This window comes from Osmerus mordax, chromosome 1, assembly GCF_038355195.1.
Source record: "Osmerus mordax isolate fOsmMor3 chromosome 1, fOsmMor3.pri, whole genome shotgun sequence".
In the NCBI taxonomy this organism is placed as follows: domain Eukaryota; kingdom Metazoa; phylum Chordata; class Actinopteri; order Osmeriformes; family Osmeridae; genus Osmerus; species Osmerus mordax.
The window spans coordinates 21,622,807-21,649,453 of NC_090050.1; the positions used below are offsets into that span (position 1 = coordinate 21,622,807).

At 45.0% G+C, this 26,647-nt stretch overlaps 5 protein-coding genes across 6 annotated transcripts; 3 read left to right on the top strand and 2 right to left on the bottom strand.

The window, feature by feature from the left end:
• Positions 1–291: 291 nt before the first annotated feature.
• Positions 292–3,151, top strand: LOC136934599 (elastase-1-like). 2 transcript variants are annotated; one of them, XM_067229406.1, is made up of 8 exons: positions 304–349; positions 599–699; positions 1,127–1,227; positions 1,330–1,455; positions 1,916–2,052; positions 2,169–2,311; positions 2,496–2,645; positions 3,036–3,151. In XM_067229406.1, exons 1-8 carry the CDS (start codon positions 310–312, stop codon positions 3,045–3,047), a joined length of 810 nt encoding a protein of 269 aa, XP_067085507.1. In that variant the 5' UTR covers positions 304–309; the 3' UTR covers positions 3,048–3,151. The 2 variants fall into 2 exon arrangements, with proteins under 2 accessions (XP_067085509.1, XP_067085507.1); XM_067229408.1 differs by lacking the exon at positions 3,036–3,151 and having other exon boundaries at positions 292–349; positions 2,496–2,666.
• A 1,866-nt stretch (positions 3,152–5,017) lies between these two features.
• Positions 5,018–7,743, top strand: LOC136934875 (elastase-1-like). Its single transcript, XM_067229409.1, has 8 exons — positions 5,018–5,057; positions 5,279–5,379; positions 5,509–5,609; positions 5,783–5,908; positions 6,081–6,217; positions 6,516–6,658; positions 6,879–7,028; positions 7,617–7,743. The coding sequence occupies exons 1-8, from the start codon at positions 5,018–5,020 to the stop codon at positions 7,626–7,628; spliced, it is 810 nt and encodes a 269-aa protein (XP_067085510.1). The 3' UTR covers positions 7,629–7,743.
• A 1,387-nt stretch (positions 7,744–9,130) lies between these two features.
• Positions 9,131–11,917, top strand: LOC136935207 (elastase-1-like). Its single transcript, XM_067229411.1, has 8 exons — positions 9,131–9,182; positions 9,581–9,690; positions 9,799–9,899; positions 10,066–10,191; positions 10,708–10,844; positions 11,056–11,198; positions 11,417–11,566; positions 11,756–11,917. The coding sequence occupies exons 1-8, from the start codon at positions 9,143–9,145 to the stop codon at positions 11,765–11,767; spliced, it is 819 nt and encodes a 272-aa protein (XP_067085512.1). The 5' UTR covers positions 9,131–9,142; the 3' UTR covers positions 11,768–11,917.
• A 109-nt stretch (positions 11,918–12,026) lies between these two features.
• LOC136935041 (glutaminase liver isoform, mitochondrial-like) lies at positions 12,027–22,155 on the bottom strand. Its single transcript, XM_067229410.1, has 18 exons — positions 21,790–22,155; positions 21,391–21,490; positions 20,645–20,766; positions 18,986–19,115; positions 18,465–18,544; positions 18,089–18,252; positions 17,593–17,651; positions 16,345–16,377; positions 16,047–16,105; positions 15,683–15,749; positions 15,363–15,413; positions 14,829–15,005; positions 14,581–14,712; positions 14,281–14,373; positions 13,893–13,954; positions 13,288–13,364; positions 13,037–13,100; positions 12,027–12,819 (listed from the first exon to the last, which is right to left on the bottom strand). Exons 1-18 carry the CDS (start codon positions 22,014–22,016, stop codon positions 12,666–12,668), a joined length of 1,851 nt encoding a protein of 616 aa, XP_067085511.1. The 5' UTR covers positions 22,017–22,155; the 3' UTR covers positions 12,027–12,665.
• Positions 22,156–23,449: 1,294 nt separating this feature from the next.
• On the bottom strand, positions 23,450–25,780 carry rdh5 (retinol dehydrogenase 5 (11-cis/9-cis)). The gene is made up of 5 exons (XM_067240978.1): positions 25,749–25,780; positions 25,007–25,332; positions 24,457–24,715; positions 23,978–24,141; positions 23,450–23,671 (listed from the first exon to the last, which is right to left on the bottom strand). Exons 1-5 carry the CDS (start codon positions 25,778–25,780, stop codon positions 23,451–23,453), a joined length of 1,002 nt encoding a protein of 333 aa, XP_067097079.1. The 3' UTR covers position 23,450.
• Positions 25,781–26,647: the final 867 nt, after the last annotated feature.

A 26,647-nucleotide genomic window follows, 5' to 3' on the forward strand; every position in this document is an offset into this window, starting at 1 on the left:
TTCAACTTACAGTAAGTTGATTGCAATCCTGTGGAAACATACAGTCCACAACCATTTAAATATAGTGCAGAAAGCAAATACAGAGCTAGGAATAAACAAGGCCAAGGACAGAGCAAATGAGATAGAGAGTGCTGGTGCGAGAATCCCCACGGCCATGCTGGAGTGATAACCATGAGACTGAGCACAGCTGCAGCCTGCAGGGCGGATGCTGAGTAGGCCAGTCTTGACCAGCCAGCAGGCTCAGCTGAAGGTATAAGAGCCAGAGCAGGACTCCTCTGTGCAGAAACCTCAGACTGACAAACTGCAGACATGCTTCGATTTTTCTTGTTAACAGTCCTCGCCGCCCTGGGTAAGACTTGACCATTAGCCTTTTTGTGACCTGAAAACACTCTCTCTTTCTCGCTTGGTCTCTCTCTCTCTCTCTCTCTCTCTCTCTCTCTCTCTCTCTCTCTCTCTCTCTCTCTCTCTCCTTCTGGCATTCTCTCTTTTCTCTTTTCATCTGTCTTTCTCTCTCTGACCTTCTGTCTCTCTCCTCATGAGCGCAGGCCTGTGTGTGTGTGTGTGTGTGTGTAAAGGCATGTGTGTTTCCTGTCTGCAGTGGTGGCTGAGTTGGAGCCCCAGCCCAGGTACCTGGAGGACAGTGTGGAGGGGAGAGTTGTGGGTGGTGAGGTGGCCAGACCCAACTCCTGGCCCTGGCAGGTAACACATTCACAGACAGTACCGTCCTGTCATGTAAATCAAGTGCACCTGTCAAGTACTACCCTTACAGCCTATGAAAACAATGTTTGCCCACTACAATGTTTTCACAGGTTCTAGTTGATGTATTTACAGTGTCAAGTAACAAAACTGAAAACAACAAATCAATAAAGTCACACAGTCAAAAAGCGAGTGAAGCTGTTTGACCTGCCTGCTCTCTCCAGTGCTCTCTCTCTCTCCAGTGCTCTCTCTCTCCAGTGCTTTCTCTCTCCACTGCTCTCTCTCTCTCCAGTGCTCTCTCTCTCCACTGCTCTCTCTCTCCAGTGCTCTCTCTCCAGTGCTCTCTCTCTCCAGTGCTCTCTCTCTGTACACCTTTAAAGAGCCTGTAAGACAAGGCTAACATTGCTTTTTGGATGTGTGTCCTGGTCAGGTCTCTCTCCAGTACCTGTCTGGCGGCTCCTACCACCACACCTGTGGAGGAAGTCTGATCAAGAGAGGCTGGGTGATGACTGCTGCTCACTGTGTTGATCGGTAGGACACACACACACACACTGACATGCACATGGAGCATGCAAAGCACTGGATTGCAACGATTACCTACCAGATAATCATCTGTTTCTTCTACGTGCACAGCTCCAGAACCTGGCGTGTGATCCTTGGAGAGCACGACCTGAAAAAGAACGAGGGTTCAGAGCAGATCATGACCGTCAGCAAGGTGCACATTCACTCCAAGTGGAACTCCAACAACGTTGCTGGCGGGTCAGAACACAACACGCCTGAAAGAAATAATGACTACAATTTGTAACACTGTGACTTTGTAAGAGCGGAGTGATAATAACAATCATTTGCAACAGTGGAGTGGATGACTTCAAGTAGCTATTTTGGGAGAAAGAAAATCGTTATTTTCAAAGATACTACCATTTGAATACATAGTCCAATTGGTAGAACAACTAAAGTAACAACAACTTAGTGATGTTAAATACAGAAAACAAAACACTCCGTTTAGAGAACCTCACTGGATTAGATGCATCTAGTCTGAGGTTGGCTGTACAAATGAGGGGTGTTACATTTGTCTCACAGCAATTGCCACCAAGGGACAACTCCACTTGTCTCATTGCAGTGGTTGACACAAATCAAGTGCACATAGGTACTGTACATATGTAAATAATAAATGACCTTTGAGGATTCCAGCTGTATAATTCCTTCCTGTGTTTCTCAGGTGGGACATCGCTCTGCTGCGCTTGACTTCTGATGCTACTCTCAACTCCAATGTCCAGCTGGCCTCCCTGCCCCCCTCTGGACAGGTCCTGCCCCACAAGAACCCCTGTTACATCACCGGCTGGGGACGCACTTCCAGTGAGTCAAGGTCCCCTTCAGCATTGTTCCTATATCTACCCATGTACCCCGCCCCCCCCCCCCCCCACATCCATCCTTCCACTTCTCTGACTTCCATCCTTTCGTGTTTCCCCCAGCTGGAGGACCCCTTTCTAACCAGCTGAAGCAGGCCTACCTGCCCCTGATCGACCACAAGACCTGCACCAGCAGTGGGTGGTGGGGCAGCACCGTCAAGACCTCCATGGTCTGTGCTGGAGGTTCCAGGGAGGCTGGATGCAACGTGAGTCCACCGTTAAGAGATATGTACAGTACAGTCATGGTTAGAACTTTGAAGTTATATGACTGTAAGCCAAACAGTCTACATCATTTATAGAAATGGATAAGTGCCTTTTTTATGAAAGTGAAATGTAAAGGGAATAAATAATATGTTCCCTCTCTATCCTCCTCCTCTCCTTCTCCTCCAGGGTGACTCTGGTGGACCCCTGAACTGCCAGTTGAACGGCCAGTACGCGGTGCACGGCATTGCCAGCTTCGTCTCTGGGATGGGCTGCAACGCCCACCAGAAGCCCACCGTGTTCACCCGCGTGTCCGACTACATCAGCTGGATGAACGGGGTCAGTATCACAGACCGCTGACAGCTCCACCTGTTTCACAGAGGAATAGGAGTCCAAACCATGGAGAATTGTTTATATTAGTATTGTACTGTATGTTTCACTTACTGAACATTTAGAGAAACAACTTTTATGTTGTTTGCTTGAATTCCTTGCATATTTTTTTTTAAAGATTTTATGAACAAAGTTGAAAGATAAGGTTCTTGAATGAAAGAAGTATGTTTGTTCATGCACATAAACATGCATATTTTGTGTTTAAAACACAAATTTAAGTTTAATCACTACCATTTTACAGCGTAGGATCTGAACACAGATTCTGAACGGCATTCTGAACTTATAAAACACTGTTGGCTCATGAAACAAAGAAGTGACATCATGTTTCCCTCTTTCCAGATCATGGGTTGAAAAGAAGAGTGACCACTGGAGGGGAAGAATTGACCTGCTGTCAGCTGCATAATCTCTCTGAAACATTGGATGTTATTTGTGGCAATAAACCTTGTCAATCAACACTATGTGATCCAGTGTGATGTATATATACAGTATCTCATCTCATAAATAGATGCAATACTTAAGATAAACATGTTTGTGTTTGGACTTCAACTTGTGTCAAAATGTAGCTCATGTCGAATTATGAAATGAAAGGGAAAAAAACTGCCAACGTTGTTTCCAAACATCACATTCTACTGTCAATATCTCAGTTCAGTTCAAAGAATAATTACGTGGAACATTGTATCAGTTATTTCAGGTGGAAGTCTAATAAGATGTAAATTCTGGAGAAGGCAGGCCGGAAGGAGTCACGACAATTATAAAAGGGTTGACTCGGTTTTACTAGCTCGACGTCGGATCATGCCACCAATCCACAACAGAGTGGCTAGCATGAGTGAAGACTCTCTCTTACAAGAGTGCTTAAATACAGTATCTGGACATGTTCAAACATAGAATGCACAGAATCGCTTCCTTAACGGGTCTTCAGTGGTCAGTACACTGATACACTAGAACGTTCAGCAGGTGAAGTGGTCGTTAATCACATAAGCCTTATTTGTACATGATTTTCCTCACTGTCTCCCCACTGTCTGGACTGCATGCTATATTCTGCTCAGAGGGAGCCTTGCTGTATGACCTCTTGACCTTACAGAGACACACGCTGTACATGTACCCAGAAACTTTGCCTTACAAAGTCATATCAAAGATATAAGATGGGTCACTGAGAAACCATGGAAACTGCAGTCCAATTCTCCAGATTCACATTATTATACCATACCTCTTTTAACTTCTCCAACTTATGTGAGCAATAAAAGTCCTTGGACGTTGCCAAATTGCAGTTATCTGGTACTGTATTCCAACACTCTGTTTTAAAAGGATTCAAAACAACTATGTGCAGAGAGTTATCTTGATATAAAATGGGAGCATCTTTTGTCCAGAGCATCCCCATGTTTGCATACTACAGTAAGAGGTTGATTTGTCTCGAGAGCAGCGTTTCATCAGGCAGGATGAAACGTCTTATATATTTTCCCAATTATTTTATGAGGTTCTGCAATTGGTACAATACGTGTTGGTCACAAAATACATTATGATTGCAGGTGCCTTTTTACATAGAAAACTCTACCATTTTTTTAGGCCTGCTCTTGCCTTGAAGACCAACTGCTAGGTTCTGGGCATAGGGCCATAACTATGCCTCCTGATAGCTGGGACTTGTAGTTTTCTATGAAAGAAGCATATATACTTCTCTCACACTCAGACCCTAATTATACAGATTTTCACATTTCGCGTTTTCAGTAATATAGCATATGCTAAAAAAGGTGATTAAGAAGTCCATTTTCAATCATATAAATCCATAATCCTTACCCATCCTCATAATTACAACAGTGTGATGTTTTTTCCACAACAAGTTGATGAGTTGCAGGTGTGTCAATTTCACAGGAGGGATGGAGTATGTGGCAGGAAACCTGGAGCCTGGAGCCAACACCTGTGAAAAACAGAAAACCTGGCCCGGATCAGGCCGGGGTCTTAACAGTATTTAACCTCATTGTCATTGAATCCTACCACATAGTCCCAGAGCACAGAACCAACGTATCTAAGAATGTGTCACTGTCAAAGGACATTTCCTGCTCACTCTATCCCTGCAGACCAGGCTTGGATTCCCATCCCTGACACTTTCTCTATCTCTCCACTCTCACTCCCAATCTAACTTCATCCTGTCTCATTAACATTGGAAAAGGTTACAAAAAGGTCATTCCGAGTCATGCGATATCAATGTGATACGGCACAGATGGGCACCTGCTGAGTAAACAGTCCTTGGTCCCATCCAGCAGGCTCTGCTGAGGGTATAAGAGAAGAACTCTCCTGTGGACAATTCCAACAGACAAACTGCAGACATGCTTCGATTTTTCCTGTTAACAGTCCTCGCCGCCCTGGGTAAGACTTGACCATTAGCCTTTTTGTGACCTGAAAACACTCTCTCTTTCTCGCTTGGTCTCTCTCTCTCTCTCTCTCTCTCCTTCCGGCCCTCTCTCTCCTCTTTCCATCCGTCTTTCTCTCTCTGACCTTCTCTCTCTGATGTTCGGTCTCTCCTCATGAGCGCAGGCATGTGTGTGTGTCTGTGTGTGTGTAAAGGCATGTGTGTTTCCTGTCTGCAGTGGTGGCTGAGTTGGAGCCCCAGCCCAGGTACCTGGAGGACAGTGTGGAGGGGAGAGTTGTGGGTGGTGAGGTGGCCAGACCCAACTCCTGGCCCTGGCAGGTAACACATTCACAGACAGTACCGTCCTGTCATGTAAATCAAGTGCACTTGATGTATTCCGTATGTCGTTAGTAGAAGAGCGTTAAATCTTGGTATCTCAAAACTGTGTCATCTGTCTGTCCGGGTCAGATCTCTCTCCAGTATTTGTCTGGCGGCACCTACCGCCACACCTGTGGAGGAAGTCTGATCAGGAGAGGCTGGGTGATGACTGCTGCTCACTGTGTGGACAGGTAGGACACACACACACACACACGCTGACATGCACACAGACACACACACACACACACACACACTCACATGCACAAGCTGCATTGATGTGGCATCTGCTAAACAATATAAAAACCCGAGTGGCCTTATGGGAAGCCAGGCAGTGTAATGAACATGTGTTTCCTCACACGCACAGCCCCAGGACGTGGCGTGTGGTTATTGGCGACCACAACATCTACACCAGCGAAGGCTCAGAGCAATACGTGAGCGTCAGCCAAGTCGTCATCCACCCTAACTGGGACGCCAACTACCTTTCTAGCGGGTCAGTAGGCAAACCATCTTATCTATCCCCAACCCAGGACCATATACAGTATCAAGCATTAGGCTTGATTTGAATGAGGTGTTTGTGCGATAGTCTGAGATGAGTCGAAGCGTCGGTTTCAAATACGGGGGAGTACAGAGATGGATCTGCAGACTGCTCCTGTGTTTCTCAGGTGGGACATCGCTCTTCTGCGCCTGTCCTCTGAAGTTACTCTCAACTCCAAGGTCCAGCTGGCCTCCCTGCCCCCCTCTGGACAGGTCCTGCCCCACGACAACCTCTGTTACATCACCGGCTGGGGACGCACTCAGAGTGAGACTCACACACTACACACACACAGACACAATCAGCAATTAAATAAGTCCATTATTTATCCTTAAGGCAATTACATTTCAGTATTGCTAGGTCTGCTAGTATTGCTAGGTTAAACCAGGCTTTTTATGCTGGCGTGGGATCTTGCATTTCCACGTAGAAGGCCGCTTGGAGCCGAAAAGACAGTTAGACAGGAGAATATGTTGAAATGCAATGTACATGTGTCTATGATATGAAACATCTCATTTGACTTTGTAATATATAGAAATGTCTGTTCATGACTCCTCTTACCTCCCAGCTGGTGGGCAGCTGTCTGCTGAGCTGAAGCAGGCCTACCTGCCCGTGGTCGACCACAAGACCTGCACCAGCAGTGGCTGGTGGGGCAGCACCGTCAAGACCTCCATGGTCTGTGCTGGAGGTGGCAGCCTGTCCGGATGCCAGGTGAGTAAAACTGCTCTTAGGAATCAGAAGGGCTCACGAAAAGAAAGTCCCTGACAGAGTCGACCTTGCTGTGGTAGACACACTCTCTAAAAGCTTCTTTCCTTGTTCTTGTTCAATTAAGCAGCTTTAAAAGTACAAGGAAATGTCTTACTCATCATGACCCTACACAGTCCTCAAGCTACAGCCCTCTACTCTACCCCCCCCCTTCTCTCTCCTCAAGGGTGACTCCGGAGGCCCCCTGAACTGCCAGGTGAACGGCCAGTATGTGGTCCACGGTGTGACCAGCTTTGTGTCGTCCTCAGGCTGCAACGCCCAGAGGAGGCCCACCGTGTTCAGCCGAGTGTCCAACTACATCAACTGGATGGATGGGGTCAGTACTACGTCTGTTCATGGGAGATTGACCGGGGTTTAAATGAACATGTCAGAAGCCAAACTGTGATGTGCACTCAGTCTGTCCATCTATAGGTATATTTGTCAATGGTCTTCCTTCAAATAGTTTGGCAAAGATTTTATGGAAGTATCAGAGATGCATATACAGAATGACTTTCTAATGTTTCAAAACAGCTGCAGGACTTCCTGGTGCTTTTGTAAAGACAGCCTGTCAGTGATACCTTCTGGGCTCTTATTGGTCCATCAGAGAAACAAGGAACATAGCTGTCAAGGTTTGAAATAATCCCAGGCAATATATGTTTTAATGTCCAGGATGTTGTTGTGATTTAGAATCACATTTACATTTTAGTCATTTAGCAGACGCTCTTATCCAGAGTGACTTACAGTAAGTACAGGGACATTCCCCCCGAGGCGAGTAGGGTGAAGGGCCTTGCCCAAGGACACAACGTCATTTTGCACTGCAGGGAATCGAACTCGCAACCTTCTGATTACTAGCCCGATTCCCTAACCGCTCAGCCACCTGAATCCCTAGGATTGTTCTAACTGTCATCGTGTTCCTTCCTCCCAGATCATGGCCTGAATATAAGAACAAGCCACAGAGACAGACAGAACACAAATCCAAGGACCTGTTCCTGAATCACAAAACCTTCTGCCTGACTGCAACTAAAGATAATAAAATCTGCATTCAAAAGTTATTCCATAGTGGTCTCTGGTTATTACATGTGGGATTGGTTTCATAATGATATTTGTTTTAGGGTTTATTTGTGAATGAAGTTCATGTATTTACATCCTCCCTGTACAGTATAATAAGCCACTGCAGCCCTTCCACACATCCTGTAACATCACAGTGGTAAAAAGGTTAATATGATACAGCAGACATAACACAAGAATCCATTTGTGATTTAGAGAAGGTTAAATGTTTTGCTCACTGTGTGAGGGTTAATGTTCAATCCAAGCCTAGAATCACGATTGGATACCTTGTCAAATGCACCAGGAACAACTTTGCACATGAGTAATCACAGCAAATGCAATGGTTTGTTTATAGACATCTGATGCAATCAGATGTCTGAAGAAAAGTGTCATAATCAAGGATACAGCGATCAACAGTTGAAAGTGCTGCATTATCTGTTGCCTTTGAGCTGGCAACAGAGCACAGCTACATGAGGATTTAATCCTAGTTTCTTCTCTTTACACAGGCTCTCTGACTGCTGGGGAAAGGCTGAGAACAACCTTGGTTTTGCAGGTTACCCAAGTGTGTTGCTCAACAAGCTTTGAACAAACCAATAACAGAACAAAATGGATTCCAGGTAAAAGCGGAGGTTCTATTGGGACTGTGGAACCATACGTTTAACTCCTGACCCAGACAGTTGGACGATGTAACTGATTTTCCTGCACCCAGTCAATATCTTGCCCAGAGAACTGCTCCTAAACCCTCTAAGACAAGGAAAACCTCCCAGGAAAAGTGGAAGAAACCACGGGAGGAGCAATTCAGTGAGGGATCCCCTCCTCCAGAGACGGTTGGTGACACAGAGAAGTGCAGGCCCACGGGCTGAACAGTGTCCTTCATCAAGAGTTAAGATACAAATACAAACAAGAAAATGGATGGTGAAACACATACTACATCTAGAGTTCCAAATCAGCGCTCCCAGTTGGCTCATGGCAGTTTAAGCAGTTGTAGCCAAAGGGCTGGGATTAATGCTGTCGTTTGTGTGGGCCCAGCCTTGCCCACGCCGAGATCCGGCCCTGGCTGGGAAGTGGAGGATCAGCACAACACCACAGGACGGATACCAGAACCAAGTAGATTGATAGAAGCATTCCCTACAAAAACACAACCAACATCATAACCAGCAGATGATAGCCAAAGAACTCCCCAACCTTTCTAAATGCAAAGCTGAACTGTGGATGTCAGCTATACCGTGAGAAGGGTCACACCTGGGCCGGGCTGTGAGACTCCAATCTACAGCCAATGAGGGTATAGGGTTGAAGGCCTCCTCCACAGGGCATGGATAGTGCATGCTGTACTAGCAGAGTTTAAAAGCTGAGCTGACATGCAGCTAAACGTGCACACACACTCGACCCCGCCGCTGGACAGACATGCTGAAGCTACTCCTACTGACAGTCCTCGCAGCCCTGGGTGAGTCCTGCCTGGAGCATGGCTGTCTTGTCTCCAAGCGAACCGGGTCGTTCAGGATGGTGAGGGCTGTTTTACTAGAGACGAAAGCAAGTGCTCCTGGTGATGTGGGTCAAATGAATGTTCAGAGGTAAAGTGATTTTGATTGATTCGTTCATTACACATTCCTGGAGTAGGTTAGTCACCAGAGGCAAAGGTATGTCTCACGAGGTCACCCTGTTTCCATTACAAAAGTAATAGGAAAAATATTAATAGAATAATAGAGCAAAAAGCACTGGATGGGAGCACTCAGCCAGTCAGCCAGTCAGCCAGTCAGCCAGTCAGCCAGCCAGCCAGCCAGTCAGCCAGCCAGCCAATCAGCCAGTCAGCCAGTCTGACTTCTTCTTCTTGTGTGTTCTTAGTGCTGGCAGAGCAGGAGCCAGAGCCTCGCTTCCTGGAGGACCTGGAGGACAGTGTGGAGGGGAGAGTTGTGGGTGGTGAGGTGGCCAGACCCAACTCCTGGCCCTGGCAGGTAACACATTCAAAGACACTCGGCATTTACAGACATCCCTGGACTTAGCTGACTGAACTAGGAAGCATTTGTACCTCATTTGACATGTTCCTCTTCTCTCCCCATCAGATCTCTCTCCAGTTTAAGTCTGGCAGCTCCTTCCGCCACACCTGTGGAGGAAGTCTGATCAGGAGAGGCTGGGTGATGACTGCTGCTCACTGTGTGGACAGGTAGGACACACACACACACACGCTGACATGCACACACACACACACACGCTGACATGCACACAGACACACACACACGCTGACACGCACACAGACACACACACACAATTTCTTATTCCTCTAAGCTGTCTGTGTGCATCTGTTTTGATGTTTGTGTGTGTGTCTACAGCCAAAGGACTTGGCGTGTGGTTGTCGGGGATCACAGAATCTCCCAACACGAGGGCAATGAGCAGTACATCTCCGTCAGCAGGGTGTACACACACCCCAACTGGGTGTCAAACCGCATCAACAACGGGTCAGAGAAATCTGAGATGCCACTCTGTTGAAATCTGTGTTGATACACATTGTATCTGTCAAGGAATGAACCAGAAGCTCCAGTAATAGATAACCAGACCCTTTAAAGCACAATTTAATGAGCATTATATAACTTTTGTCTTATTTACATAACACAATGTTGTTAGATACTCTGCACAATGTGTTGTGTTGATTTGTTACAGTATTACGTAAGTCGATGATTGAATATACTTTAACTTGACAGGTTTGAGCAACACTTTAATAATAACCTTCCTCTCTGCTGAGTAAATCAAAGGTTGTTGTTTTTCTAATGTTCCTACAAGGTTAAACTGTTATTAATTAGGAACAGTCCCTCAGTCTAATTATAATCCATTCTCAAAATTGTTTACGCCCAATTAGTCATAACATTCAAAACAATAACCTTTAAATTCAGCTCCTTGTCAGGACACAAATGAAAAGAGGGAGAGGCTGAGTGATTTCTTGTATCTCCTTCATAATTCCTTCCTGTGTTTCTCAGGTGGGACATCGCTCTTCTGCGCCTGTCCTCTGAAGTTACTCTCAACTCCAAGGTCCAGCTGGCCTCCCTGCCCCCCTCTGGACAGGTCCTGCCCCACGACAACCCCTGTTACATCACCGGCTGGGGACGCACTTCCAGTGAGACAAATACACTACACACACACACACACACTGTCCTGCTCTGCAGGGTTACCGCTATGCTGTGTGGAGCTCTGATGAAGATAGGGGACCTGAAGGGACTTATAAGGCCATGCTCAGAAGACATCTGGTCTTCTCCTGAAGAAGGAGCTGCATTACAATGTCTGCATAAACTATAGTGGATGAATCTCTGACTCCTTTCATCCCCAAGGTGGTGGCTCTACATCTGACCTGCTGAAGCAGGCCTACCTGCCTGTGGTGGACCACAGGACCTGCTCTAGTGGCAGCTGGTGGGGTGGTGGTGTCAAGACCTCCATGGTCTGCGCTGGAGGCGGCAGTCTGTCTGGATGCCAGGTGAGGAAAATTGGAACCTTCTCCCACGGTAGAGGTCAACTTGATTCAGCCGATCTGAGAAGCGTTGCTTGATACTGTGAACTGATTGCTCATAGAAAAACACACATCACTAGCTAAGTATTTGACAGTATTTAAAAAATATATATATAGGAACCCAGATTTTGTAGTTTAGCACAGGAAGTGGCAACACTCAACAGGAAATGCCTTCTCTCCTCCAGGGTGACTCCGGAGGCCCCCTGAACTGCCAGGTGAACGGCAAGTACGTGGTCCACGGCGTGACCAGCTTTGTCTCCAGCCAGGGCTGTAACGTCCAGAGGAAGCCCACCGTGTTCACCCGCGTGTCCAACTACATCAGCTGGATGGACGGGGTCAGTACATCCCAAATCACAATAGTTTAATTGTGATTTAATCTGATTATAGTTAAAGTGATTGTTATTTTTTGCAATAACGCTATCCAGAAGGAGAGGTGCGATCTTTATTTACATAAAGAGGATTTATTTTCATTTTGATATTCTTTCTAACGTAAGCAAAGCCTTTTTCTCGCTGTTCTCTGACAGATCATGAGATAGTGCAGAGGACCAGACCTGAGGCGACTGTGACATCATGACCAGCACCAAGACAGCCTGTTGGAGTTTCACACCTCCTCAGGCTTATCTGTACATGATGCAGCAGATGTTGCGAGATGTCATACACATTCTCGAATAAAATTATATTCCTATTCAAAATGTGCTGTCCGTTCATAACAGTATTCCTTGTATTATGAAGAATACAAAACACAATTACCTAGAGTAGAATGTTATATCTAAAGACATAATCACACACGTCTCGTGAAAATATGAAAATGTTTTATAGATCTCATATTCAGAACCACAAAAGGTACCACCACTTTGGTGAATTTCAAGTGATGGAGAATAAGTTCAATAAAAACAGTGTCCGTAAAATAATTATTTGCAAATATACTTTGTTATTTACAATCAAGCTAAGCAGTATTTACATTGATTCCCTTTTCAGGATTCTCAGGCGTTCCCTTGCTTTGGGGATTGGATTGCTAGTACAGGAAATACATTCCATTTATCATGAGAGCACAGTGCCAGAACAGTGTTCACCTACATCACCTAAAGATATTTGCTAGACGGCTAGACAACTACTACAGCATGGTATTCTTATGACCAGGGTGTCACACACTGTGCTTCACAATCTCCTGAGCAGTACTCAGAGTACTCAGAATACTCAGAATACTCAGAATACTCAGAATACTCAGAGTACTCAGAGTACTCAGAATACTCAGAGTACTCAGAATACTCAGAATACTCAGAATACTCAGAATACTCAGAGTACTCAGAATACTCAGAGTACTCAAGAGTACTCAGAGTACCAGAGTATCAGTAATCCTATGATATTGTGGGATTGTTTGCTATTCCGAGTATTTGTAAAACATTTCAGTCCAGTCCAGGCTCCGGCAGAGGGTCACACCATGCCCTCCACTGTCTCCAGCTTAGGGGGTTCCTCTGGCTCCTGCTGGATGTTGGTCTGCTTGCAGAGCTGCTGGTACTCCTGGAGGAGTTTCACCACCTCCTCGTTGCCAAACTGCATGGCATCATCCACAGGCAGGCTGCCCCACCTGCAAGCACAGACGCACAGTCGTCAACACGTACTGCGGTAGCGTACCTGCTGAGGCTGAACGCGATGCCTTGTCACATGGGATTCGGTTGTAAAGTCAACTCATTACTCGAGGTGACCTTGCAGGTTAGAGAGACGGTCGTGTCGGATTAGAATGACTGTTGACAGAGGGGTCAGAGTAGAGGAAGGTTGTAAGCAAGGATGTACGTGCCTCTTACCTGTCTTTCACGAAAGGGTTCACTTTGCAAGCAGCTGTCAAAAACCGGACCACTTCAATGTGACCTGAGAGATAACACAGAATCCTAATGGGTTAAGCTCTGAATGAATGTCTTACACGCAAATCATGTTGGAGTACAATAAATCATGACAAAGTATAGCATAGAAAATTATCTTTTTATATAATGTTATGTATTATATAATACTATACTGAAGCATGGTATGAATAGCAGCATGACTGAAACCAGCTCACCCTCAGCGGCAGCAACATGAAGGGCTGTTCTAGAGTCATAGTCCTTCAGATCCATTTCCATCGATGACAAGGCAAACCTGAGATATTAACAAGATGAAAATATAGGGAGTCAGGTGGCTGAGCGGTGAGGGAATCGGGCTAGTAATCTAAAGGTTGCCAGTTCGATTCCTGGTCATGCCAACTGACGTTGTGTCCTTGGGCAAGGCACTTCACCCTACTTGCCTCGGGGGAATGTCCCTGTACTTACTGTAAGTCACTCTGGATAAGAGCGTCTGCTAAATGTAAATATAGGACACTTTTCTTTCTTTCTACTGAAATACATAATAGCTATACATTTCCTATACATTATGGTACAGTACCATAATCTAAAGCTCTGGAAACAATCGATAGACCATTAAATTCTACCCTTCTGTTCCTCACTCGAAATGGTCAACTTTTGGAAAAATGAAAGAAAAAGATGCAGTGGTCTCTCAATTCACTTCACCCTACTTGCCTCGGGGGGAATGTCCCTGTACTTACTGTAAGTCGCTCTGGATAAGAGCGTCTGCTAAATGACTAAATGTAAATGTAAATTCAATTTATTCCAGAGCTGTTCAGGTACATACCTCCTCAGGGCAGACACATCTCCGCTGTAGGCCGCAAACATCAGGTTGACCACAGACTTGTTCTACAAACACAGACAGCAGAGAGACAGACTTACATCCCTCAGGCTTTCTTAGACTCTGACAGCAACCTTATCGCATCTCCTGGCCACTGCTTTTGGCTACACATGATGGTTCATATATTCCTGAACCATGACATTCTTTTCCAGTTCCTGGTGGCTGGTATGGGGTCTAAAGCCTAGCTCTGGCATCACTAAAGCCTAGCTCTGGCATCACTAAAGCCTAGCTCTGGCATCACTAAAGCCTAGCTCTGGCATCACTAAAGCCTAGCTCTGGCATCACTAAAGCCTAGCTCTGGCATCACTAAAGCCTAGCTCTGGCATCACTATACCCTGTCATCCCCATCCTGTCTGCGAGGATCCTGCTTCTTGACAAAGTGCCTCAGGTTGTCATAGTTGTGGAAGTTGAACAACGACACCAGCTCCTGGTTGGGATGGAAAGAGGAAAAACAAAAAAGTTGATAAAGGATCTAGAATGGTGGAGTTTGATTAGTTCCAAAGGATAAAGGATCTAGAATGGTGCAGCATTTCAAACTGATGTGCACTGTACATTTTCCCCCATAAAAATGATAATTCAGTGATTCATGAATGGGAAAGAGAGGCTAGCGATGTAGCTTCATGCGTTACCTAACCTGGCAGAAGTCGATGCCTCGAACACTATTTCCGACCCTGTCCAGAGGAGGAGACCAACACATCACTCCCATGACGTTGGGAACCACCAGCAACACTGCCCCGGAAACCCCCGACTTAGCAGGCAAGCCCACCTGAGGAGACAGGTGGGGGAACCTTGTCAGCCACTTCCAATGGGGGGAGTCAGATGGCTGAGCGGTTAGGAAATCGGGCAACACAACTTTGTCCAAACGGTGTCTAAACAACGTACGTGGAAGGCCATCTGTCCAGAGAAGTCATACATGCCACAGGAGTGCATGAGGCTCAGCGTGTTCCTCACAGCCTCCGCACTCAGCACATGCTCGCCTGTGATTGGGCAGATGCCGCCGTTGGCCAGAGTGGCGGCCATGACACTCCCAGACTCGCAGGTCACATCGATGGAGCACAGCTGAGTGGGAGAGGACAACCACAGCGTCACACAGAATAATAAGCCAAGAGGCCAACTCCAAAGCATCTCACAGTAGTATCGTTTAACTATTAAAATTGTATTCTCTTAAAACAGATCGCTACTTAACATGTATTCTCACATGTGCGTTACTTTGAAATCCAATTTAAAAATCGTTATTAACATAGTACTGTTACTATTACAAATGTTACTCTGTTACTCGGGCAAGTGTTAATATTACTCTGTTATGGCTGTATTGTATGTTATTGTTAAGTTGTTCCTCTGTAATACTGCAGAACTGTCATTGACGTTCAAATAGTTTCATCTTCATGAGTACAACGGTAATATTGCTCAGCTTGCCTGGAAGTAGAAGTCCAGAGCATCAATCATGTCTGCCCCACCAGGAAAACACTGCAGGTGCAAAGCAGAAACCCTTGGGATCGAGCTCACCAATACACTCCCTCTCAACATTATTCTGTATTGATATTTCTACTGCGAATTTGCACCGTATGTAGTTTAATCCTTAAATCAGAGCAAGTACTAATCAAACAACCAATCAGCCATCCAATCAGCCATCCAATCAACCAGTCAGTCCGTCAGTGTGTCAATCAAAAGGATGTGCTGTTCTCTCATGACTCCCACGGTTGCTCCTACAACAGCCTGCTTGTGTCCTCACTGACCTTCTTCTCTTTGAGGTAGTATCCAATGGCAAAGTTTCTGTCGCCCGTTTCCTTTTCGGACTGGAACCTGAGACACAGAGCAGAGGAGTCATCGATACAGAGCCATCAATAATGCAGAGCAGTGCACCCCCTCAGTTCAGGGCCTGTAAGCGAGGACAACACACACAAAGTTGTGAGTGACGAACGACCGTAAAACGACGTTCACATACTGTTCAACAAGCCGAGACTCTAAGTGAGACTCTACTTTATACCATTGAGTATTTAAATTGTATCTACCATTTTATATTATGGATTTCAGGCTTGGAGACAGACTCACTTTAAGATAGGACACAAGGCAGGATGTGATGTAGTTACTGTAACTCACGTAGCATTGCTGAAGCCCACGTACTCTCTTCCAGCCATCTTCTTCACAAAGTCCATCACCTAAAGAGAGAGCAGGACTAGAACACTGATCTGCATGGGTATTTGCTAATGACCACACAAGTAAACATGTATTTACTTTGGTGTGATTGTGAAATCGTCTGTAGTGTGTAATTGTGTGTATTTGGGATGGGGGGGAGGGGGGGGCTGCTGAGAGTCTGTATGTTATATACAGACTGTGTGTGAGTGTAAAGAGCATGTCATGCCAAGTGGACAGAGTGACACCACCATAATCTACTTACATAGTCAAACTTCTCTGCCTTGTTAGAACCAGGCTTGGAACACAGAGAGAGACAGAATAAACACAGCCATTAACAAAAGGCCTGAAGGAAAAAGTCACTTAAATATGTAAAAGTTTAAAAAACCTCTCATGTCCTCCCACTCCTATTTAGATCTGCTCTCTAGAGTGCTTATAACACAGGTTACATAACACTAATAACCTGCTGTTGAAATAATTTCAGTATACACACCTAATATCCAATGTGTTGTACTGTGTGCAGTTTGCCACTAGGGGGTGGTGTTCTAAAACCTATCAGGCCTCAATATAAATAGCCTCACATCTCATTATCAATCTTTACAAACGTTGATGTTGTCTGCTTATCTGGCCTCCTGCCATACAACCAGAAGTGTTAGAACTGAACTGTGCCTTAGCGCCGACACAGTACCCTCAGTTACAGAACACCTTGTAAAGATCTAATCATGTTAGCTAAGTCTAGTTTAGAAGCTACTGCATGTATCTGTTAACAGCTAGCTCCACAAGCATTGATAAAACACAAATGCCAAAGGTTAAGATTCAACAATGTACAAGGTACTGTACATAGGTTAGTTATAATAATGACTGTAATGAACAGTCCAGTGTTGTGACCAGTTACAGTGACAAAGTAGTGATTTTCCTTGTTTAAAAAAGGGGGTGTAGGCTGGCCGGTTGATCTGGGTCAGGGACACCTGCCTACGTCAAAATGGGTCAAAGACTTTCAGGTCAAACTTTTTATTAATTCTGTTCTAAACTTCAGCTGTGTTTAGTTAGATTGCCGTAATGTGTATTTGATTTTAGTCAAATATCTAACCAGAATACACAAACCCACACAAATCATGTGTCAATCTGAATGATAACAGACAATATAGATTTTCTTCTGGAAAACAACTAGCTTCATACTCTAGAGGCACATGCCTTTAGCTGGTTCAAATATTGATTCAACATGTTTTAGTTTTTTAACGTTACCCCAGTTACCCACAAAACCCTAACCCAAAAGATCATCTTCTGAGGTAAATTTGAGGTCAACTTGAAACACTCTGCAATAGCTTCAATTCCTTCCAACTATTATCGGAACTCGTAGCATTTGATGCCTGAAGAAATTCTATGAAGCTACTGATTTTGATAGTGAGATCAGCGCCTGTTTGCCGGCGGCGTCAGTGACGCGAGACTGGTCCCTGCACAGGGAACGTTATATGAGCAGCAGGTCAGGGTCGGGTCAGAGCTGCCTGTTTACCTTGATCAGAGAGCTGATGACGATGGCTCCAGCATTCACCATTGGGTTGTGAGGTTTATCTGCAACGAGGAAACCAGCTGATAATCACTAGTGTTTTAACATCATGTAGAAAAAAAAGAAAGTGGTTTGAGAACCTCTGGTTAACAAGCTGAGTTTACGTCTCCACAGGGTCCGTTATGATAAGCTATCTGGAATGGCAGGTGTTGCATCCTCACATGACCTGGGTTACACAATGCTTCCACCCTCTCCTAATAGCATGTACTTAATTGCGCTCGCACCTAATAAAACCAAGGAAAATGGTCTAATGTTGTGGTCTAATATTTTCTGTGGTTAGGCTTCATGAAACGCCCCCAGAAAGACACCGACAGTTAAGAGACCCCCCACAACACAGACTGTGTGGAAACCCTAGCAGGCTTTTCTAGCTGAGTTGACATCTAGGGACGTTGACATCCAATTAGGTAGTCTGTGTGGGAGTGGGAAGAGGGGCCTTACCCACCTTCCTCGTCGAGGGAGAGCTTGTTGAACTTAAGACCGCTGGGCTCCATGCCAACGTAGCTGTGCACCTTCTCAGTGCCGGCCTCGTGCACAGCGATGGCATACTCCAGGGGCTTCACACATGACTGCAGGCAGAACGGCATCTTGGTGTCCCCCACGGAGTGTCTGCACGGGGCAGGGAGAAAGAGAGAAGAGAGGGAAGGGAAATAGGGGACACGGAGAGAAGGAAAAGAAGAGAAGAAGGGGAGGACAAGGGGGAGGAAAGTGAGAAAGGAGGGGAAATAAAAGAAGTGAGAGGGCGAGGATGAAAGGGATGTAGTAAGAGGAGTCATTTAATCAGGCTTATCAGTGATCCTAGGTCAGTCAGCGTCATCTACCTCTGTCCATCCACGGTACACAAAGACACGCCCCAGAGGTCAGGGCTAAACTTAGCCAGATGGGGAATGTAGTCAGCTACCTGTAACCAGGATGTAAAGGGAGACAGCAAAACTACAAATCAAGTCCAGTACATGAATAGTAATATCACATATGGGCACAGCCATATGGTATAGAGGAATTACAGGATTTAGAAAGAGAATGAGAGACAGAGATAAAGTGCGCCAAGCCAAAAGTGAGCGAGTGAGAGAGAGGGAGAGAGAGAGAGAGAGAAAGAGAGAGAGAGGGGAGAGAGAAAGAGAGAGATAGAGATAGATAGAGAGAGAGAGAGAGAGAGAGAGAGAGAGAGAGAGAGAGGGAGAGAGAGACAGAAAGAGAGAGAGAGAATGAGAGAGAGAGAGAGAGAGAGAGAGAGAGAGAGAGAGAGAGAGAGAGAGAGAGAGAGAGAGAGAGAGAGAGAGAGAGAGAAAATACATATGATGTGAGGTAAAGTAGGTGTGAATAGGTAAACAACACGACTCACATGGCCCTCAGTCTGCTTCTGGACCCTGTCGTAGATCTGGTTGATCTTGGAGGCGAAAGCATCAAACTCTGGGATGATGAACTTCTTCCTGAAGGCTTGGATCAGCAGAACGATGTTTCCTCCCACACATCTGAGGACAAAATACTCAATCAGAGGTGGGATTTCAATCACTGAGCCACTAAAACATCTACCAACTGACCAGAGAAAACCCTCTGTGAAGTCTCACAGAGGGGATTTCTGAACTCTTTCAGTGCTGGGCAGGGCTACTTCACTACTGCACAGTTCCTACTGAAATACTGGACTACTGAGCCACTAGAAGACTCAGCTGTGCTCTCACTAGATGCTCAGAGGTAAACATGTATGACTCTTAATACGTGATAGAGTGACAGTGTTTGGCTCGATTCCAAAATCAACAAAGATGTTGAATGAGGTTATCAGCCTTTGTTTTGGGCAGCTCAGAGGGCTCACAGAGCGAAGCCACATGTACTGCAGTTAAGAGGATCCACAGAGTATAATTAGCCGTGTGTGCTCACACCGATAGGAATTTGAATTCTCCCCGGCTCGGCTCAGCTGTAGTTTCCACAACAGTTCTGAACATTTCCTATCAGCCTGCCACAGACGATGGCCATTAAGAGGGGTAGGAATCATGTAACAGCACGGCCCATCCACTTCATATTCCTTTCGAGTATTTCCTCTGATCGTGTCTGTGCATGAGACAAAGATTAATATAGGCCGATAGAGGAGACGAGATGGAAAGAGAGACTGTGTCTTTGTTTACAGTTTGTGAGAGAGGGAGAGAAAAGGAGAGAAAGAATGAGAGAGAGTGAGAGAGAGAGTGAGTATTTCCAAAACAGATGCACCTGCCATCTATCAATCTAACCTGATCCTATAGAACGGAAGACCAGACTAGTCACAGGCCTCACAGATACACACACTGAACATTTCCACTGTTCTCACACACTGTTCAGTGAAACAAAAATACCTAACAAAACAACATAGATTGAAAAGAATAGTTTGTGTGTGTCAGACAGTAAGAAAGAGAGATAGTGGGTGTGTGAGACGGAGCGAGAGAGCAAGAGAGAGAGAGAGAGAGAGAGAGAGAAGGAAAGAGAGAGAGGGAAAGAAAGAGGGGGAGGGAGGCGACAAATCTTTCATTGATGTGGAATGTTGAGAGGGTTAATCTAAGAATAGCTCTGTCTCATCCAGTCATTCTGGCACCTGGTGGTAAAATGAGATGGACAGCGATACGATGATGAGCCGGGTGGCTATGCACTGTGTAAAAGGCCAGCAGGGGTGGCATCAACAGGCTACTCAACTCTGCTCTACTCCACTTTACATTGCTCTGCTGTACCTTACTCTACACAACCCTACTTAATTTTACATTACTCTGCTGTACTTTATTTTACTCACTCTACAGGTCACCACCAGCAGTCTCAGAAGCTTCTCCTCAATTCCGGACCTCCTACTTATAACAAACCAGCTTGGAGGACCGGGTCCACGGCTCCTCTCTACCCCAATGAGACGGCAATGGGTGTGACAGAGGAGAGATTACTTAAGGCTCAACCCAGGATCCATCATCGATATAAAGGCTGTTTTAATCTCACCTAATCTAATGAAATGGCATCTGGTCTAATCTGACCCAATCTCACCGGGCCGTACCTGTGGAAGAGCTTCCGGTCCATCATGACATCACCCACAGAATCCCTGACCACATGACGCAGCTTGTTCATACAGTCCTTCAGGCGGGGGTCAGAGGTCAGCAGACCAGTGCTTCTCAAGGCCTTGAGGGACGATTGGGGAGTGGGACAAATTAAGAGGTTGTAGACAGAGGATGTACAGTATGCAATCATTCATTGCTGATTTGCTGCAGATAGGAATCTGAACATGTTTGAGGTACATTGAAACCTATGGCACAATAGTGTGAAAATCTACCGAGTGATTATTTATCATCAATGGACATGATACAGTTGCTTGTAACAATATCTTGTGTCTTTTCTTATTAATGACCTACCTCCTCAAACTAAAAAAATGTTAGTGTTGATGCAGCAGGTGGCTGTCTACGTCTCAAATATCCTTTGCACATAGATATGCGAGAGCAGGAATAGCAAGTGTGATGAAAGCTAAGATTCGTGTCAGAAACACATCCCAAAACAAGAACTCCATTCTATCTCTGGAGTCTTTGCTTCGAAGAAATGCCTGGTGCTTGTAGTCTAAAGTTCCAGTGTCGTATTAGTTAATAATTTGTTTTCACACTTTAAGTGATCTGTATTGACTGAAGTTTGTATCCTCAGTAGCCCCTTGACCGCACCAGTATCTGTCTGTCAGGTGAAGAAGTTTCCGGCATCCCTAGTGAGCTGTGATAAGGTCTGGCTGGCCTGACGTAGCAGGAGATAACAGGTACTCACAGAGATGAAGTGAGAAACAGGGACCTGCTCCTGTCCCTCGGTGATGGTGTAGAAAAGCATGTCCTCCACTCCGGAGAACAAGCCCTTTCTGCTCATACTCCTGAATACAGTGAAGACGTGAAAGAGATAAGTTAACTACTTGTTTATTATCTATTCGAGACATTCACATTGGAAAAAATTGATGGGTCCAGTTATGAACAACGGGCCTAGTAATAAACAAATCACATTGTCAGCAACCGGATGCCTCCCTGTAGTCTTTCTGTAACAAGGTCAATGTAACAATATTGATAAACTACACTAGGCTATGTCCATACCGCTGTATTTAATTATTTCTTTGAATGGCAATATCTGTTGAATACCAGGTAAACAGGATGTATTTTGCGGAGAGAGGGAACTCACATTTTGACTTGCGCATGATCAATATCTGTAGGAGTCCGCTGGTGCCGACTTGTTGTGCTTGTGTTGAAGAATTGTGAAGGTTGAACGTTATGACAGTTTACTAAACCGCAGTTGTATTTACCAAACCGAAATCTTTTAGATGCGTCTTTTAGCAGACACTCGGCTGCCGAGTTAGTCACACGTAATACTTTCAAGCAATGCATGGTCCTCTGAGTGGCTACCGACATCACTAATCTCTAAACGTATAATTGCGATTACAGACTTGATTGATCAACACTAATAAACTTAACATCGGTCGATGAAATCTCTTTATCCGAGTTGACGTGAGCACCAGACTGTTCCTGCGACATACATTGGTCTGTGAGTAGGCTGGAGTCTCGACAACAGTAGCCAATGAGACAGCATGCTGTATCAGGCACGTTGTCCAAACAGTAGATCATTAACAAAAGTTGTGACGTCCATCATAAAAAAATATTTAAAAAGTTATAGCCAATAGTTGGCCTAAAATCAACCCACAGTACAAGTCTGCTTTCGTTCATAATTTGCAATAGCCTGTGGAATAGCCAAAAAAAAGAAAAGAAATGTGATTATGAGTGACACCAACTTTTTCCTTTGGCTATAGTAGGCTATCTGAAAAATCTGTGTTGAAAGTTCAGTCAGGCGTTGAGAAATATTGGGTAATTTAACTAACCTACGCTGAACTTATATGGTCGATAGTGTCAGGTACACAAAATATGTCCAAGGAATCCAAACTGTAGAGAAGAACCCACAAAGCTTGTAATAATTCCGTATTTATTTTAACAGCTGTGTTCAAGGGCCATCAGTTCTTTCAACAACGACACCCTTATTTAAAGTTCCGGACTATCAGTGCTTTCCAAGGAGACAACACTGCTTGAGGATGACACACTAAGTGTGGACCAGACAGTGGCCAATACTGCTCAACCTACCAAACAACATAAATAACGGTGTCAAAAAGGCACAGGATCAACCAGCTGGTTTTTACACAACATAATAATCCACAAATACAGGATTGTGTAGATCTCCTCAAAGGGGGCTAATTTTCCCAAAAAATATATAAATTAGACATTACAGTTTACATAATTTATTTTGCATATATGCATTCTTGCACAAATAAGTTTCAATTCAATAAAAGTTAATGTGTAACTATACCTGTTCTGTGCTGTTGTACTGTAAACAATGCACTCACAAATCGTCTGGAGCATGGTTTGTCAAATAATCACTGTAATTCTGACATTACTTTAGCATAACTCATAAAATATTGAAATAATTTCTTTAAAAAAATCAATATACTGAGAATTATGGGTACTAGAGTGAACTCCATCAAATTGAAGCCAATTGTGTTACATATGTACAGTACTATAGGCATATGGTTCGGAAGAGCAGCCAGGCACAATGCAGAAGAATGATGATGTCATCGTCCACTTCTGTACAATCCTGTTGGCTGGCAATAGGCACGCTACCTCTGGGGGTGTGCAGTGAGACATTTTTCTAACGGGTTGATTCACTGCAATTGATTTGACGACAAATAAAAACATATGGCCAGAGTGAAATCCTGGGTGTGAAATTCTCAACACTGAACGCCCTCAGAGCGGGCCCTGTCCCGCTCACTGGGCCTTCCCACTGACGCCGACGCCTGCACTTTACACACTCTTGGACGGACGAGGCATCACCAGCTTCAGGCCGATGTCCACCACGAAGGAGGGCATGTAAGAGAGGGGGATCCACAGAAGCTTGGCGTCCCAGCCCGCGCTGTAGCGGGTACGCGGGTGGGCCGACGTCAGAGCGTGCTCCATGCAGTTGGTGACCTTACTCAGGTCCGAGTCGCACACCGCGTTCATGATCAGGCGCTGGATCTGGATGTCTGTGTTGGAGGAACAGACACAGACACATGACGGTCCAGGGAAAGGAGAGAGAAGATCCACTAAAGGGCTGGGGTAGAACTCACACTCTAAAAGCTCCTTTGGTTTACTCTCTAGCAACATGCTAACAGCAAACTAATCCCTTAAACCTAATGTGTGGTTGTTGCTTAATTCTTGTAATCCTCAATCCCATTAACCCGTGCTCTTGCATATTCTGCAGATCATCTACAGCAGAATGTTCTTCAAAGTAAAGGGTTGTCAGGACAGGAGGGGAGTGGCAGCACTGTGTGATCTCCTCTAGTACTTACACTTCTCCAGGTATTTGTCTCCATAGCTGGCCTTTACTTCTGGGGTTAGCTGGTTCCACAAGCGATGGAGCTCTCTCTCAATGGGTTCCAGACTGGTCACCTGGGTCTTAAAGAAGCCTGGTTCAATGATGCACACGTTGATCCCAAAGTAGCTGATATCCCTCCTGTAAGAACAAAGAAAACAAAGAAAAGGGGGGTCAGATGGCTGAGCGGTTAGGGAATCGGGCTATTACTCAAAAGGTTGCCAGTTCATAATGCATAATGATGTTGTGTCCTTGGGCAAGGCACTTCACCCTACTTGCCTCGGGGGAATGTCCCTGTACTTACTGTAAGTCGCTCTGGATAAGAGCGTCTGCTAAATGACTAAATGTAATGTAATGTAAAAACGTTTGCTAAGCTTGACAGGAAATCAAGAGTACTTGACCATATTTGTTGATGATACAGTATTTGATTTGGTTGATGTTGTTGTCATGGTCTACCTGAGGCAGTCAGAGAATGACTCCACAGCAAACTTGGAGATGCAGTAACCACCGCCATTGGCGGCCACCCGGCCAAGCACCGACGCCACGTTCACAATGCGACCTTTGCCCTGCTTGATGAGCGGCAGGAAGATCATCGTCATGGCGATAGTTCCGTTCATATTGACCTTTAGGGTACTGTGGAAGTCCTCCACTCTCATCCACTCAGAGGGCCCCATGGGTAAGGCGCGGCCCGCGTTGTTCACAATGCCCCACAGGCCTGCCGCAGAGAAGAGCAGAACAAGTTGAGGATGTTATGTACAGTAACAACAATGTAACCACTCATGTGGGTTCCCTGTTTGGGACCTGTCCAGATGAGAATTTCATATACAGAAGACCAAGCACAGCGCTGGTGTCAATACAGGTCTCAAAGCCGTGTTCTGGAACAACCTTGTTAGTTCATCCAACAGAAGACTTTGGAATCTCACACTTTGTTTTCATGTTTTCATCTTTCAAAATGCACCTCCAAATGTTAGGCAAGAGTAACACCACCCTCAGGGGAGTGTCTCACCCCTGTCGCCAACCTCCTTCTTGGTCCACTCCATGGCCTTGTTGATGCTATCAGTGTTGGTCACATCCAACAGCACAGTCTTCAGGTTGGGCCCTGTCGCCCTCTTCAGGTCGTCCGCTCCCTTCTCCGTCAGACAGCCAGCCAGGACCCGGAAGCCTCTTCGGTCCAGCTTTCTGCTCAGCAGGTTCCCGAAGCCAGAGTCACAGCCAGTGACGAAGACGTACTTCTCGGAGATGTTGTCGACCTCTATGCTGTCGCGGTAGAGCCAGATCAGTACCCACAGCACCACAAAAGTGGCGAAGCCGTATAGATACACATTCTCCTTCCTACAATTGGAGGAGCACAGAGAGAGAGAGTGTCTCGGGAGGACCATTGACGTTGGGGTGATGAGTGACAGGTGAGATGAGGTCTAGGTTGGTGAGTAGGTGCTTGCCAAAAAAGAACTGAGATCCAGCTGTCACTAACAGTCCAGCATTAGAAAACACTACTATGGTGGTATTATTATGGTTTTTAAATCTTATTTCGCAACAAACAAAATATATAAACCCTGTACCCAACTAACTACCCAACTGATGAGAGGTGAGAACTAAGTAAACTGGAGTACAATCAAAGGTAATGAAACACATTTAAAAAGAGAGAAAGTAGATCTTGAAATAGGAGTCTTGCCCAATACATTATAATATCATAATATACAATACATATAATTAAATAGACAACAGAGTAGACAGTAGGACAGTCTTACCCTATGATCTCATACACCGATTCCAAATCCATGTTGTGTTTAGGTGAAAATGCCCCTAATGAGACCTGTACAAACTAAAATATCTGAAAAACACATTTTAAATGTTATAATATGCAATTCTTAGACCATAAGATGGTGGTTGTTTGCTTTGTAATTTGTAGAGTCTCTCAATGTCAATATGTACAATACAGTGGTTGGGGACAAACATAATCCTCAACATAAGTTCTGTCAAGAATCATTTTGTCATGAATTTTGTCATCAATAACTGGTTCTACCATGACTCCTAAACTGGTTATATAAGGGCAGAAACAGGGACAAGAGTGTTGTGTCTGCATGACCTGCTCAAACACATTTTTGTTACGATTCTGCTCTGTGGTCTTAAGTTTACGTGGAAACGTCACAGTTCTGAAAGCACATGAGACATCTTTGGATAATGCTCTTACGAAACAAAGAGAGGCATTGGCCACAGGACAGGGGTTTAAAAAGGGAGACCAGGGAGTTTTTTTTAATCAAAAGACGTGCAATGCTTCTTGTTGTCCAAGCCTAGTAAGCCTCTAACCACTCAAAACCTATTAGTGTTCATGCTTATTAGTCAGAGAAAAATAGTGGGACATCTTGAAAAGATTCCTTCTTGTTATAAAAGATAGAAGGTGGACAGTTGCATGTTCTGTTGCTATGTCTCATCAAGGTATTTGTTTTGTGGCACACTGCAAGTGAGTAAGACACAGCTAGACTCAGAAGTCCAATCCAATTGATCAATTCATTTACCCTGTGTACTGTAGCTGTAACCTATTCAAAGGATTCAAAGTGCACTGGCCAAGTATACTGCTCTGGAAAGAATTGAGAGACCACTGGACCTTTTTCTTTATTTCTTAAAAAAAATAAAAATAAAAATAAGT